The sequence below is a fragment of the Anoplopoma fimbria genome, chromosome 10, assembly GCF_027596085.1.
Source record: "Anoplopoma fimbria isolate UVic2021 breed Golden Eagle Sablefish chromosome 10, Afim_UVic_2022, whole genome shotgun sequence".
Classification (NCBI taxonomy): Eukaryota; Metazoa; Chordata; class Actinopteri; order Perciformes; family Anoplopomatidae; genus Anoplopoma; species Anoplopoma fimbria.
In genome coordinates, this window is record NC_072458.1 from 10,334,167 (window position 1) to 10,348,532 (window position 14,366).

Below are 14,366 nucleotides of genomic sequence, written 5' to 3' on the forward strand. Positions count from 1 at the left end.
AATGACAGTGTCTTGTTCTACCTCTCAGGGTACAAAGACTGTCCCCTGGGCCAACCCGGAGCACTTCAACCAGCGGCAGGAGTGTGTCAACACCTTCGCCAACTGGTTTGGCTACATGCCTCTGGTCCACTCTCAGTTTCGCCTCGACCCCGTGCTCTTCAAAGATCAAGTGTCTGTCCTCCGCAAGAAGTACAAAGACCTGGAGAGAGCATAAATATGAAGGACGGAAGGGCTGGGAAGCATCTATGTCTGGTCTAGTGGCCTTAATGGTACAATCAGGGGTGGACAAGATGGGATACTCAAGGCTGTCTGGGATGTGGACAAAGTGGCAGTGTGGTCCGTTTGTGACATGGACAAAGTACAATCATCAGACAGACCCTGGTGGACTGTTCTGGACTATATACATATAAATATGAAGAGAAAGGGGCCTTTACAAGTTTGAAGGTGTCAAATGATCCCCCCCACCTCCACCAGTCTGGGAAGACAAGGAGAAAATTTAGGGGCCTTGACAGAGTCCCTGTGATTGGGGCCTCTCACTGAGAAAGGACAATCTCTATTGGACAGCGAAAGAAAAAACATTGAATGCGCTTGAACACTTCAGATGTCTGCTGATGCTGTGACAATGAGAAGGAAATGGCAATCTCATGCCAGGAGGGACTGGTATTGGTGCCATGCACTCCTTCCGCATTACTGTGCAGGGACTGTTGCCATGGAAACAGATCATTTCACATCAAAAAGCTAACTGTAAAACCAATAAAAAGATTTATAAATGCAAACTCTGACATCGTACTGCAGTAAGTTAAAGTTTTTCCCTCTTACTTGGCACACACTTTTCAAGGAAGGACATTTATTGTCAGCAGAGATGAAGAAACCAAATTGCCTCATGATGCATTTTAAGACACTCAAGTAGTTAAACATATCAGCGCAACGCACTTAGGATGAGACTATGGAATTTTCCTGGAAACAGTAGAAATCATTAGTCGATTTAGTGAGGAAGTGCAAAGGCATCTAAAAAAATACAGAGAAAACCATCAACCACCTGGGTAGTCTCATCTGAGAAGCAGGAACAGGTGTTTTTAACTATTTGCTCAAAATATTAAACAATATTCTGATATCACTTTTCAAAATCTTTACAAATTCATATTTATGTTGGCTAATTGTTGACTAATTCTTTAGCTCTCAACTAAGCGCACTACTACTATTTAATATTTCCACAGCTCATTAATAAATGACAATGAGCCCAGTCCATCCTGTGTAAACATATCATATAAACTGAGAGCAGCACTTATTCCTATCCGATGGGTACTGGGCCAAGTAGCGTGTCTTACACGATGGAAATCCTGGGATTCTATCTTCCTAGCATTCAATTTGATGGAGAAAGCCTTTGGGCGGATTGAATTGGCTGTAAAATGACTCCACACACAATGACAGCATTTAAAAGCTCTGCTCAGTCACATGTCCCGTGTGTTTTACGTGATGCTGGGATTCTCGTGGTCTTTGATGCCTCGCTGTGTAGGAGCGCTACACTGATGAGCTGCTGGGTGTGTGAAGACAAATGAACACAAAAGTCAAAATACATATCATTATGTGTTGGTGGATGTGCCTTGATGTGCTTATGCACAATCTCCATCATGCATTCCCACAGCGACCCCTCGGGGTTGGAATTTAAACAATGACTGCAAAGTCACAGCTGGCCACTCTTGTATCTACAAGCAGGCGTTAAAAGTGAATGTTCAAACATTTTATTAAAAAAAAAAATGTTTATTTCATACAAAACAGAAAAATTACCCATAGGACTACATTTTGTCCCCCAGTTTACAAAAATAAATTTACAGGCAAGCAAGTCTCAACAGCCTCAGGGTAAACAGGTGTGCTGTCTAGCACTCATTAAGCACGTGCACACACACGCGCACATAAACACACACTTATGTACAAAGCACCTGAGAAACATAGCTGCCAATGGGGTAATTGGAATTCTTTACAACTGACAGAACATGAGGTTAATTGTTCATATTGTAAACACAGTCGTCGTCAGCTCAGCTTCTGTGCTTTCTGGAAAAATTACCTGCAGTGAATTCAAGTCTGTCTGGTGTCGAGTCAGCACCCGGGAGGGAAAACATCATGAATACGGCATTTCAAGAAAACACTTTTCTTTCTTTCGTTTTTCACCTGAGGCAATGCAGTTTCAACTCATTATTTCAACAGTATGAAAACAAAAATCCATAACTTATAAGAATAAACACAGTGACACAACAACGGTTGTGGAACACTAGTCAAACAAACTGGGTTGTCAGCTGCCTTGAACAAAAAGAGAACGTTCCTTGCGTTCCAGTGTATCAGGTTGTCTTTTTTCAGCTTTCATCAAGTTTTCTCTAAATAATAGTTTCCCCCTCAACAACTTCAATATAAAAAATAAACGGTAGAAGATCTGTGAGTGATTTGTCAGTTTTCCAACACAAAGGAGGTGCACCTAAGTGAAAGGTCCCATATTCCATATTCTTTGCTTTCATGCAGTCCATACGTCTGTTGAAGGATGGATCTCTTAAAAAGAGAGTGGATCTAGTGGGACTATCATTTCCTGTGCGTCAGCATGGCGTTGACGTCCCAGAGCAGGTTCCTCATCTGATCCATCAGAACCTTCATCTCATGGTTCTTCTGATGGACCTTCTGCAGGTGAACCAGAGAGACAAATGGCATCCATCAGTAAAACTCCTTACAGCCCGCTAACCACAGCTTTCGCATTAACAATCCTTACAATCATATGCAATCAGGACAAAATGAGTTAACTCACTATATACATCAATAGTTGAGGCTTATTTATGATCATTCCTGCTGGTGGATTTTGTGAATTCATAAAAATTATTCTCTTAACTGGTTGGCCGTCAACTAAGTTGTTGATAAAACAAACAAGCTTGCCAGCCTTGTGCACATTTTTCCACTATTCTGCAATTTCCAAACCTGCCTGAAATCTTCATCCCGCTGTAATATTGGCTCTAATGTTTACAAAAAATACCCTGATTTTAAATTTACTTAAGCTGCACATGACAAATGGTTTCTGCATTTTACCTACACCACCATGGTGTTACCCTCGGCCTGTCTCACCACTGCCATCTAGTGGCATTTGCAGGGGACTTTAAAAGCCAAACATTTTGTCTTGCTCAGTGATCTTCCAAAGCCTAAAGGGAAGCTCACTAGTCGCAATACCACGTATCACTTCAATATCTAGCAATACGAGGCACATTCCACCAATCTGTAATTAAATAACAAATAACAATTTATTTACTAGTGCATGGGTTTTTCTGCAGGATAACAACTTATTGTATTGAAATGCATCAACAGGACCGTGGTAATAATTGGTCATTATTACTTGTGACAAAAAGGAAACTGGAACACACCTCGAGAACCTCTTTTCTCTCCTGGTTGACAGCAGAACTGCAGGGCTCCACTTTGACATTAACCAGCTCCTCTCCAACATATGGCAGAAGCTAAAGACAAACAACACATACAAAGAGGTTATCCCCCCTCTTTTCTATGAATGCATTGGGTTTAGATACCGAAAGGAGAGTGTAACAATAGGCAAAGGATACACTATCAATTCTTCAAATGCATTCAATCAAGCCCTAATCAAAGGACAGAAAAGGCTTGTTATTTCAAGCAATATTTATCATTTATTTCCCCCCAAAAAGCTGAATATTTGAAAAGGAAAGCATGAAACTAATATCTAAGCAGAAATCAAGTGCTCCCTTCTGACCTCTGATGGCTCCTCCTGCAGGTCAGAGGTCATCTCCACACAGCGTTCGTACAGGAGCCGGAGCTTTCTGAACAGCAGGGCGAGCTGCCGTAGGTGTTCCTGGAGCTTCCCAAAGCGGTCCTGGTACATCGCCTGGCTCTGGGTCACCCCATTGGGAAGCTACGTCAAATACACACAGCGTTTCTCGTCAGTTCATTGGATTTGGACAGATTTTGTTCAATTTCCTTTTCAGTAAAAGCTGATACTGTTAGACACTTTCAAGAATTCCCCCTTGCTTTTAAAAAAAAGTGCGGACGGTCATGTGTCAAGCCTGGGTGAAATGTTTTATAACACAATAGTCGAGCCAATGGTCCTGATGAGGCTCCTTCGCTCTGCGAGTTTTCAGTGCAGGTAAAAAAAAAAAACCTGCTCAATTTAATGGACAAGGACAAGCTGGAGGAGGTGAATGATACACTGAGACGCACAGGGAGGGATAATTAGAGACACAGATCAGATGGAGATGGAAGCATGAATAAGACAGATGCTGACAAGCATGCCAAGCGGATACGCCAGAAAGGAGGATGGGACAAATGCAGACTGACAGACAACAGAGGAACCCTGTCAGCTAGAAAAAACAACAGCCAGTCGGTTAACATCCACACACACCTGACAAGAAACAGTAAGGACCAGATGGCAGTACTTACTTTACTTTTAATACACAGTATACTATATACTGAAGTTTTCTCAAAGTAGCTATTGCAAGATTTCTCAGAGAACAAATTATTACATTTTATTTTGTAAAGTGAAACTAACATCGTGATCTATGAAAGCAGGAAAGTACTGAATCCTAATATTCTGAAAAGTTCATCTCCGTGGATAGAGGTGGGAATAACAAGTGCAGACTGTTTTTAAAAGAAAATCAATCCACCAAAACTTTAACCATTTATTAGATGTACAGGTATAGGTTCCAATATCTCATATGTGAGCTTTGATTTTGGCATTAAATCATTTCTAGCATAATTTTCTTTTTAAATCAAAACATTTTCTTGCCAGTTAACCTGATGTCCAGTACCTGCGTGGCTCTTGTGATCTGAAATATCTCCATGGTGCGCGTGACAATGTCCTGGACGGTCTCCTGTCCAATCCGACAGAGGAACACGGGGGAGATCTCTCTCAGGGCTCCCTGGGGGGGCATCTGTTGCTGACCTGCGGCCGAGGCAGCACCGGGGGGCAGGTGGGGCTGCTGAGCGGGCATCCCCGCCTTCTGAGGCAATGAGGCCGCCATCACCACGCAAATCTGGGGGGAAACAATGACACCGAGATAAGCACGAAATGGTCACGTGAGACCACAGTGTTCATCATTTGACTGGTGCTGATGTCACACATGGGGCTAACGTCACTTACAAATGTTTACACAAGCTGGCTCGTTGGAATAATCCAGTTTCAAAATAACAATTTGCATAAAGTCCCAACGATGTAACGTCGCTCTAACTTAGTATATCTACTATACGTAAGCTATTATTAATAAAAACAACTCCACATAGTCTAAACCGTCTATTGTTAAAGGCATGCTAGCTACCGAAGGAACACCGCGTTCTTGCTAAGAGCCAAATGCTAATGTTGGTGGCTAAACAAGTTAGCCGGTACAACGTCACGTTTATGTATAGACTCCTGCTAAGGCTAGCTAGTTAGCCGCTAGCTAGCTAACTAGTGCTGGCTGCTAGTACAGAAAGCCGCTTACCAGAAACAACGTGCTCAAGTAAGCGCTGTCCAAATATCTCCACCTTGCTCTAGTAACTGCATAAAAAAAAAAACGCTTGCTTATTTATTATTTTGAATACGACATAATGAGACCTTCCCACTCATTTCTTTCAGACGGCGCTGCACATTGTTTTCATCGCGTCACTTCCTGTCCCTGAAGGACACATTTCCCACCACTAGATGGAGACAGTCGCTCTTGAGTCAATCTTCACACCAACCTTACAACATAATCATTTTGGACGTATTCACATTTATTCAGATCCTATACATAAGCAAAAGTAGTACTACTACAATGTAAAAATACTCAAGTAGAAGACCTTCATTCGATATTTTAAGTAAAAGTACATAACTAGGCCTATTATTAGTATGTTCTTTAAAGTCCTGAGAATAATGCCCCATGCTAGTGTTTTATTAGCTTATATCCATTACTGGGTTAACCTTACTGATGCATCAGTGTGTAAGCAGCATTTTAATGTTTTAGCTACTTGAGGTGGAGCCAATTTTAACTACTTTATATACAGCGCTGTTTGGTAATTCAATAATTCAATTCATCTTATATTCGTCACTTGAATATCAGATTTGCATATAGTTAATGTGTTTTAAAAATAAACTTTGTTGCCTTTTTGTTTGTTCAAATACACCTAATTTAGTTTCTCATAATAAAATGTAGAAATGACATTAATAAGGCGCACTAGGCAACAACAATAAGAAAAAAATAGGCTCTCTGGGTTAAATGAAGGTCATTTGAGTAAGACGTTGAAGCTCGGCCAGCCCAATGATGGGAAATCATTTATAACTATTGTGCTGACGTGCTTGCCTTATTTGTTAAATCAGTACGGCTGACTTATCCGTGGTTTACATAAGATCAAAGGTTGCAGTCTTTGTGACAGGCTAGAACTTTTAAGGAAGTAGATTTTGTTTTTCATGTGGTGTGGCTCATAGTTTAAAAGGCCCCTTGTTAACCTTGACAAATGAAAAGGAAATAACCATGTAGGTATAACTATCTGCTAAAACTATTTTTGCAATTCCCTCCCAGTTCAGAATGGATCAAATTAAGCAGTGTGCAAATAAACTGGCAAGAGCAGTTAAAAAAAGAAACAGAAATAAATCCCTGCAAAATTGATTGTGAAGTTGAAAGCAGAGCTAATTTTATTTCCCCCTGCTCTGCTCTGTGTCACTGCAGTAAGTCGAATATAACCTGTTTTGACTCTAGACTGTTTCTGAGGTTTCAACTCTGCCTCCCTTCTTCTGTTTGTGTAGGTACTATTTTCCTAATGGTTGTGTGTGTTCACTGCAGAACTTCAGCTCCAGCCTTAATCGTATCCTGAGGGAGATTTGGTGTGCAGGCAAGCATTGAAGGAACACACTAATGACAATGAACAGCAGGGATAGTCAAAGAAACAATCAGAAGCAGCACGTTCATCAGGAACTCGGCACGGCTCCATCTTCAGTTTACGGCTTTCTAAACGTCTCATGCTTTCATTGGACTCTGTCTTTGTTTCTTTTGTTTTTTATTGGCAGCCATGGAAGACAATTCCATTATTACATTATTATTTACCTAATGCCTAGTTTGATAATTATACATCAGAACAAAATCAATTGCTGATAGGAAAGAAACAAAGAAACAAACAACAACAAAAAACAACAACATTAAGGTTCAAATCAATTTCCATTAGATTAAACATCAGGACAACATCTCTATTATCTGAGGGAATCTTTTATTTCCTTTTCCTTAACACTTTGATCAGTTGGATAAGCAATGGAAATAATAATATTGGGTTCCCCATAAGCCATATTTTGCAGTCATCAGTTGATGGTACCAAACAGACCTATGTACAACAGAAGATAACAGGGAGGAGTGGTTATATTTATGTTAAGTTTTACACGTGTGTCCACGTAAAGTCACTCTTTTAACGTCACCCATTGTTCATTGTTGCAGCAATGCACACTAAAGTGTTTTGAGTTTATATCTAAATGATTGACCTTTGAGCATCAAAGGAAAAGTTTACAAGGCCCCTCTAACGGCATGATCTCATCTTTACACTCATCTTTATGGCTGAATTCAATGATCCTAACAAGGAAATAAAACATTACTTGATGCCATACAAACAAGGATCTTCATGAAGGGATTCTGAGCTAATCCTACAAGCACATAGTGTTACAAATTAAATACAAAGCAGCACTGATGGCAAGGGGCACTGGGTTATCTGAAAGAGGCATTACAATTCCCGATACCAGGAAATATGCAGCACGTTGATAACACAGCTGATAAAGCACCACAAACTCTCAGCTGTGCTCTGCTCGCTGCCAGAACAACCTGTCGCACGGACAAGCGCTGTTTCCCCCTCTGTCATTGAGGCTGTATGATGGTGATGATCAGAGGAACGTGTGTTTCAAGAAGTCAAATGTGGATTTGCAGGTTGTATTTGTGGAGAACTGTATCCGTCTTAATCTTTATGCCACACAGAGTCCCGGTGAGAATTGTGTAGCTTATCACTTTAAGCCTCTTTGTTCCACTCGTCCCTCTGTCATCTTTAACCCAGTAAAATTAAAATGAGAGGGGCTATCTGTTTGCCTTTCCTTAGAAATAGATAAGTTGAAGTTTTATGGGAAGAGAAGCTGGGTCTTTAAAAAGTAAAATGCTGCAAAGCTGAAACTGTATCCCACGACATGACAATATTGATACACTTTTTGTAATGCTAATATTGAATGATACACCAAAATGTTGTTGTTATTTCATGTGTAAGTGCAAGGCGGTCACATCATTGCGTTGTTTCCTAGAAAGTGATAAGGGGCCTCAAGTATTTTTTCCCACAAACTTGATATCAAAAGCTAAACATCACACCGGCAAATTCCATTCAACTTGCTCCAGTAATTCCAACAGATCGACAACAGGCAAGGTGAAATCAAACAAGCTTTAATCAGAATTATGTTCATTAGGGTGAAAAAAAAGCGAGCTGAGTGGAATTTCTGTGTTATCAGAGAAACCCTGGAGGAACCTTTGGTGACTTCTGTGGTAACATTCCAATTTTAGGTGATTACAATCATCTTTCTGAGCTTGGTCGAAAAAGTTGAATATGAAGAGGAAACAGATACATTTCTGTTTCTATCAAATGCACTGTACAAACGCCAACCTACATTCTTTGGCAGAAATAAGGATAACATGTTTTCAGAAAATGGAGAGATATAAATGATCAGTAACAACATGTGGCTGCATTAAGTTATATCTTTAAACTGTGAAAATAAAATTTAAAACTAAAAATTCTTTACAAAGTGATTAAGTGCTTTTAACCTGTTGTTCTTTAGTTGAGGAATGGAAGGGATTTCGCTCTAACAGACTCCTACACAGTAAAATCAATAATATATGGACTATCTGAAGTTTCAAGTCAGGCAAACTAAAATGATCTACATCTCACATTCAGAACTTGTAATTTTGAGTTCAGTCTGGTGGATTGACTAAAAGTTCAGCTGACATAACCCATTAAATTGTTGGGAACATTGCTACATAGCCTGTTGTTAACGCTAGTTGCTAACTCTGTCTCTCTGTGCTTGGTGCTGGGCAGGTAGTGTACACTAAAAAGTTCATCAGATCATAACAAGTAATAAAAAAACTAATTGAGAGCAGTGAGAATGAACAGAAACAGAAGAGTTTGGGGCCAGAAAACCAGATAATAAAAATATACAATGGTGATTATAGACACTTTAATTTGAGTTTCATTTTCACCATGTGGAACATAATACATAACTACTGAAAAATAAACAGCACAGCAAGTTCCGCTTGGATAAAATGTGGTAATGTAATATTTCTGGTAATATGGCACTACTGTATTATGTGGGACAGTCCATGATGTTGAAGTTCCTGGTATCAGCTTGCTTTAATCTCCAGGGTTTCTCTGGGAATAAATAGGCATTAGGTCAAATGTAACCCAAGCTTTAGAAAAGACATTCAGTACGATCTATTTTGGAAAAATCACAATGGTATACGCACAAGACTTTTTCCTCATGCGATAATTCTAATTTAAATATTGTATTTCATTTGTAGTTCAGAGTTGGAAATTATCCAGAGGATAGCACGTTTTTTTTTCTCTCTCTATCTCTCTGACATCTAAGAGTTATCAGCATCAGTGTTATGGAGGGCTGGCAGGTATAAAAGGACGGACAGAAAGGTTGGGACAACCATAAAGTTACACACTGAAGACCGAGATGGAGAAAACAAGGATGCTGGTCCTCTCTGTCTGTTTGTCCTCCATGCTGCTGGGCTACACTGAGGTAAGGGACACTCTGGACACCTGTTGCTTGTTTCAGATCTGACTTTGTGTCCACATTCAGAGGGATATGATGGAGCTGTGATGGCCGGGGCCATCAGTCCAGCCTCTCTGACCAGTGGACACGGATCGGGATTCTGAGCACAGAGCACAGATGACTCCTGTTTTTTTGGCTCAAGTGTGACCACATTCAAATAAGTCAGAGGGGAATGAAACATTTAAATGCATCTCGATGTCTAGGCAAATGGAGGTAAATAGAAAAACTTAGTTGTTGTTTTTTTGGGGGGGTTCAAAGAGACGGCATTTCTGCTTGGCTTTAATTTTTTACTGAGACCAAAGGATCTTTCTTGCAAAGTATAAAATGATAAATAAATACATTTAAGTCATTCTTCTTCAATCTTGACCTTGAAAACAGAAAAGAAAAGTTTATTTTGTAATTGGCTCATTAGTAACTTTAGTAACAAGGGTTAATCAATGGGTTGAATTAAATTGAATTTGTATATTTTCCTCTGAAAACGGATGACACTCATAATGTTGAATCCCAGCTGTTCCACATCTGCGTATTTGTGACCAGAAAAGGTACTTATAGCTCCTTATCTGCTATTATTCTGTTAAATTCAATAAATTAAGCCGACCTTATTCACTTTTCTCTTTTGCTGGAGGTTGGTTAGTTGGTGTCAGCCAGGAGAGTGTTTCCAGATAAACTAAATTTGACCTATGAGGAACAATAAAGCGTAGGTTTGGACTACATTGGAGATGAATAGAACAAAGAGATGGACTTATAGGTGACGACAGAGATGTACTGCAGGAGTCTATACCAACTGCAGTAATATGCAAAGTTTAATGTTTCCATGCCCCATGAACTCACCTGGAGCAGCAGGGCCTTGATATTTGCATGTTGCGGCTATGACTGATTTGTCGTTGACGCATAGACGAATTGTTCTGCAGTTTTATCTATGGAATCAATCAAAGGAGGAAATAATACAATTTAGCCCAGTGACAAGTGCTACAGGCAAGAATAACATTCCATCTTCTTGTTTCTTTTGTTTTAATATTATCTAGTAATGGCTGTGAACCCCCCGGCCTCTTTTTCTTAAGGTTTCTATAACCTATAATTATGTTTTTGTTAAAGGGTTTACCAAAGTAACATATTTTTTTTGCTTACTTCCGGGCGTAGTGATATCTAGCCATGCAGATAAAAAAATTCAGCAGCAGCATGTATTTTACTGGAATAGTTCCACATTTTGTGTGAAATGTGAAGGTCAATATCATCTCATGTGTGCGTTTCTAAGTACGGAGTCAGACCTGGATGTGGTTAGCATAGCTTAGGAAAAGACAAGCTACACACTAGAACTATTTCTTGGCGAAGCCCTGACCTTCCTCTGATTCTAGTCAATCCTACTGGGTTCATAGGATTCATAATCAAGCAGCCGGGCGCAGTGACTGTGCACAGCTTCTTGAAGTCCTGTCGTCACAGTGAGGATGCCAGATTTTGTATCATTCTTTACTGTTTAGGAGACCAAAATATATACCATAAAAAACCTGTCCTAGCTCTGTATCTGGCAACCTGCGCTACAGCCCAGGATGGTGCACAAGGGTGAACAGCAGACAGCAAAACTGTTCAGAAATAGCTCTAACATGGAGCTCCCACTGATATCCCACACTCTTGTTTTTACTTCTCAGTTAATGTACGAGTTAAACACTAAAGATAAACTGTTTAAATAAGAGCGCTTTACAGGTGATGATTAACACATTTCTTTCACCTTGGACAGAGTCAAGCCTCCAGTCTTAATGCTAAGCTAGGCTAAACACATTCTGCATCCAGTTCAGAATTTAACACACAAAGACGCAAGATTGCTATGTGTCACTCTCAAAAATTAATATATCAGCTGTAGTTCCTAAAATGTTGCAGGATTCCTTTAATAATTACCCAGTTACTTAAAAAAGCTCACAGAGGTCATTGTGAGTTTCAGTTTTCCACTGAGTAAGTAGTTCTCATAATAACATTTCACAGTGAGGTGTGTGAGTAACTGGGACATTGTTGCCGCAGGTTGAAAGGATCTCAAAACCTGAGCAACAAAAAACTAAATGAGTAAATAAGTGAGAAAATATGTTATTATTTATATTTTGTTTTATTATAATGAACTGTCCCTTCAATATAGATATTGTACCATAACGGTTGACTTACTCTTGGAATGTGACTTTTCATATCTCTTGTGCAATGCTTTACAGGAGCAGAATGCTACAACACCTTGTAGCTCCTGTACAAATGGATCCACCATGCCAACTGAGTCCACCCAATCTGGATCCACCATGCCAACTGAGTCCACCCAATCTGGATCCACCATGCCAACTGAGTCCATCCAATCTGCATCAACAACCACACGCAACAACCACACGCTGCCAGGTCACACCTCCACTCATGTGACCTCCAGCAACCTTCCAGCAATGTCCAACTCCTCCACAACTACCAGCACTACATCACAGCAGCCCACATTTTCTTCTTCTGCTGTTGGGACCAGCAGCACCACCACGGCTTCAGCTGCTACGTCTGCCTCTCTGTTCGGGCCCTACACTCACCTGCTAGTGTCTGCAATCTCTGTTCTGATCTGTGGCACATTGGGCTGATATTGAATCACAGATTCTTCTCTCCTCAATAGAAATGTTGGAACAGCCTCGTATTTAATGGCTCACACTGTGAATGTCACACCATATTGATGCTATGAAGTGCTTTGTCTACACTGAGCTAATTTCTGCTTTTGATCACAACTCAATCCCATTACATGATGTATCATGCCAAGCTTCATATATAAGAAACATAAACGCAGGATAGGATATTTCTCTGGATGTTTTGGCAAATAAAATGCTAATTGAATGCCATTGACTCATAAATGTATGTTCTTTCCGAGTAAAAAAAATAGTATTAGAAACTGGGAGGAAAATAATGCAAACAAAAATCGCAAATAAAAATTATAAATAATAAACCTTTTCCACAGCAAACATTTTGACATGTCATAGTTGGAAAAGTGCAGCTGCATTTAATATCATCACTTATAGCTGCATTTAATTTGTGTATTTCCCACTATCAACCCTGTTTGCACTTGCACTGGTTTTGATATGAAAAGGATACCCCATTGTATTCAAATAACATCACATTCAAATTCAGGCGGTCTGTCTTGAACCACCTTGTTCTGTTTTCCTCTCATGACTGCTTTTGGGCTCTTGTAGCATGACAACAGTGTATTTAAGTTCCTCTGTGTAATCGTTGCAAACAGGTGGCTTTTCCAATTTAGAATTAGCATATTTTACACTCTGGGTCAAGTAGTGTAAGTAATTCAAGTTGAAACTATATTACAGATTTATTTGTAATGAATCTAAAACAACAGTGAAATGGTTATGGTGCAAGTTAAATGAAAGGTAATCGGGGTATTTTATCATTTAAGTTTAATACATTTGAGTGAATCAATGCACAAATACCAAACTCTGATATCAGCTGTGTTTTTATAAATTTACCTTAGTTATCTTCAGATTAACCATTAAGATAATCATTTACTGGGATACTAATCTCTAAGGCTGCTTTAAATTTAAATGAGGAACCATGCTTTACATTACTCTTCATTCAACAGTGTGAAGCCATTAAAGATATCGTATTATTAGTATTAGGCTTCGAGTTTCTCAAAAGATTCTACAGATAAACACAACAATAAAAAGATCATAGAAATAGCTGCAGTTAAGTGATTGGAGGCCCTTTGCTGAACAAAACCAGCAGAGACAATGTAGCTATCTCTCACATCCATATCTGGATTGATTTCAAGTGGCTCAGTGTGAGGTTTTGCATGTGTGGTCCAAAGCTGGGGTGGAGACTGGGGCAAAGCTTCCTGAATTGAAACAGGTATCAGGTTAAAAATCGGAATGCCTTATAAAAGGCCAGGTTCTTGGAAAAAAAACCCACATTTACAAAACTCTTGGCACGGATACACAAGTGTATGAGCGGGTCAGGCTTTGAAAGTAAAACGAAAAGGAAAAACATTTAAAAGGCTGTTAAAACAGTGAGGCTTTCACGAGAAATCTCTAGCTGTCTGCTTGTCCTCAGCAGAAAGTCATCTCTCTTCCAACATGAAGTATCTTTTCCTGGGGCTGTTTCCACTGGCTCTGCTGGGATTCGTCCGTGCAAAGGTAAAAACACTCTTCACTGTCTGTCAAAGTAGATAAAGGGGGAGATGTACACCAAATGTGGAAAAAAAACCTATATTGAATAGAAGAAACTTTGGATGTTTACATTCTTTTTACTAAAAAGGAACAAATTTGTAACGCAAAGCTCAAATAACTCACTCCAATAACCCGTATACTTCTGTTTTATATCCTACCCTTGTACTTTTCATTATAAATGCATTTTGTCATTTTAATCAATGCAAACATTTGCACATGCATTCGATGATTATTTTTTACACGTTATAATAGACAATATTATACTCCAGAATGTTATGACATAAATCTAAAGTTTGTTTCGGCCCTCTTTCCTTCACACACCACAGAGGGAAACAGAACAAACAATACGTGGTACCACAGAAATATTATTCAATTCCGACTCTAAAACAACCCAGCCAGTC

General features: G+C 39.5%; 2 protein-coding genes across 7 annotated transcripts in view; one reads left to right on the forward strand and one right to left on the reverse strand.

Moving 5' to 3' along the window:
- ext1c (exostoses (multiple) 1c) overlaps nucleotides 1–767 on the forward strand; it is a 76,748-nt gene extending 75,981 nt beyond the window's left edge. For all 5 annotated transcript variants that reach the window (XM_054605462.1, XM_054605463.1, XM_054605464.1 and 2 more), the window contains one exon: nucleotides 29–767. In XM_054605462.1, the coding sequence (XP_054461437.1) occupies nucleotides 29–214 (186 nt within the window). In that variant the 3' untranslated portion in view covers nucleotides 215–767. The remainder of the gene's footprint in view (nucleotides 1–28) is intronic.
- Nucleotides 768–1,792: 1,025 nt separating this feature from the next.
- On the reverse strand, nucleotides 1,793–5,640 carry zgc:114119 (Mediator of RNA polymerase II transcription subunit 30-like). 2 transcript variants are annotated; one of them, XM_054605476.1, is made up of 5 exons: nucleotides 5,472–5,640; nucleotides 4,803–5,027; nucleotides 3,752–3,910; nucleotides 3,396–3,485; nucleotides 1,793–2,667 (listed from the first exon to the last, which is right to left on the reverse strand). In XM_054605476.1, exons 2-5 carry the CDS (start codon nucleotides 5,013–5,015, stop codon nucleotides 2,572–2,574), a joined length of 558 nt encoding a protein of 185 aa, XP_054461451.1. In that variant the 5' UTR covers nucleotides 5,016–5,027; nucleotides 5,472–5,640; the 3' UTR covers nucleotides 1,793–2,571. The 2 variants fall into 2 exon arrangements, with proteins under 2 accessions (XP_054461451.1, XP_054461452.1); XM_054605477.1 differs by lacking the exon at nucleotides 5,472–5,640 and adding an exon at nucleotides 5,135–5,336.
- Nucleotides 5,641–14,366: the final 8,726 nt, after the last annotated feature.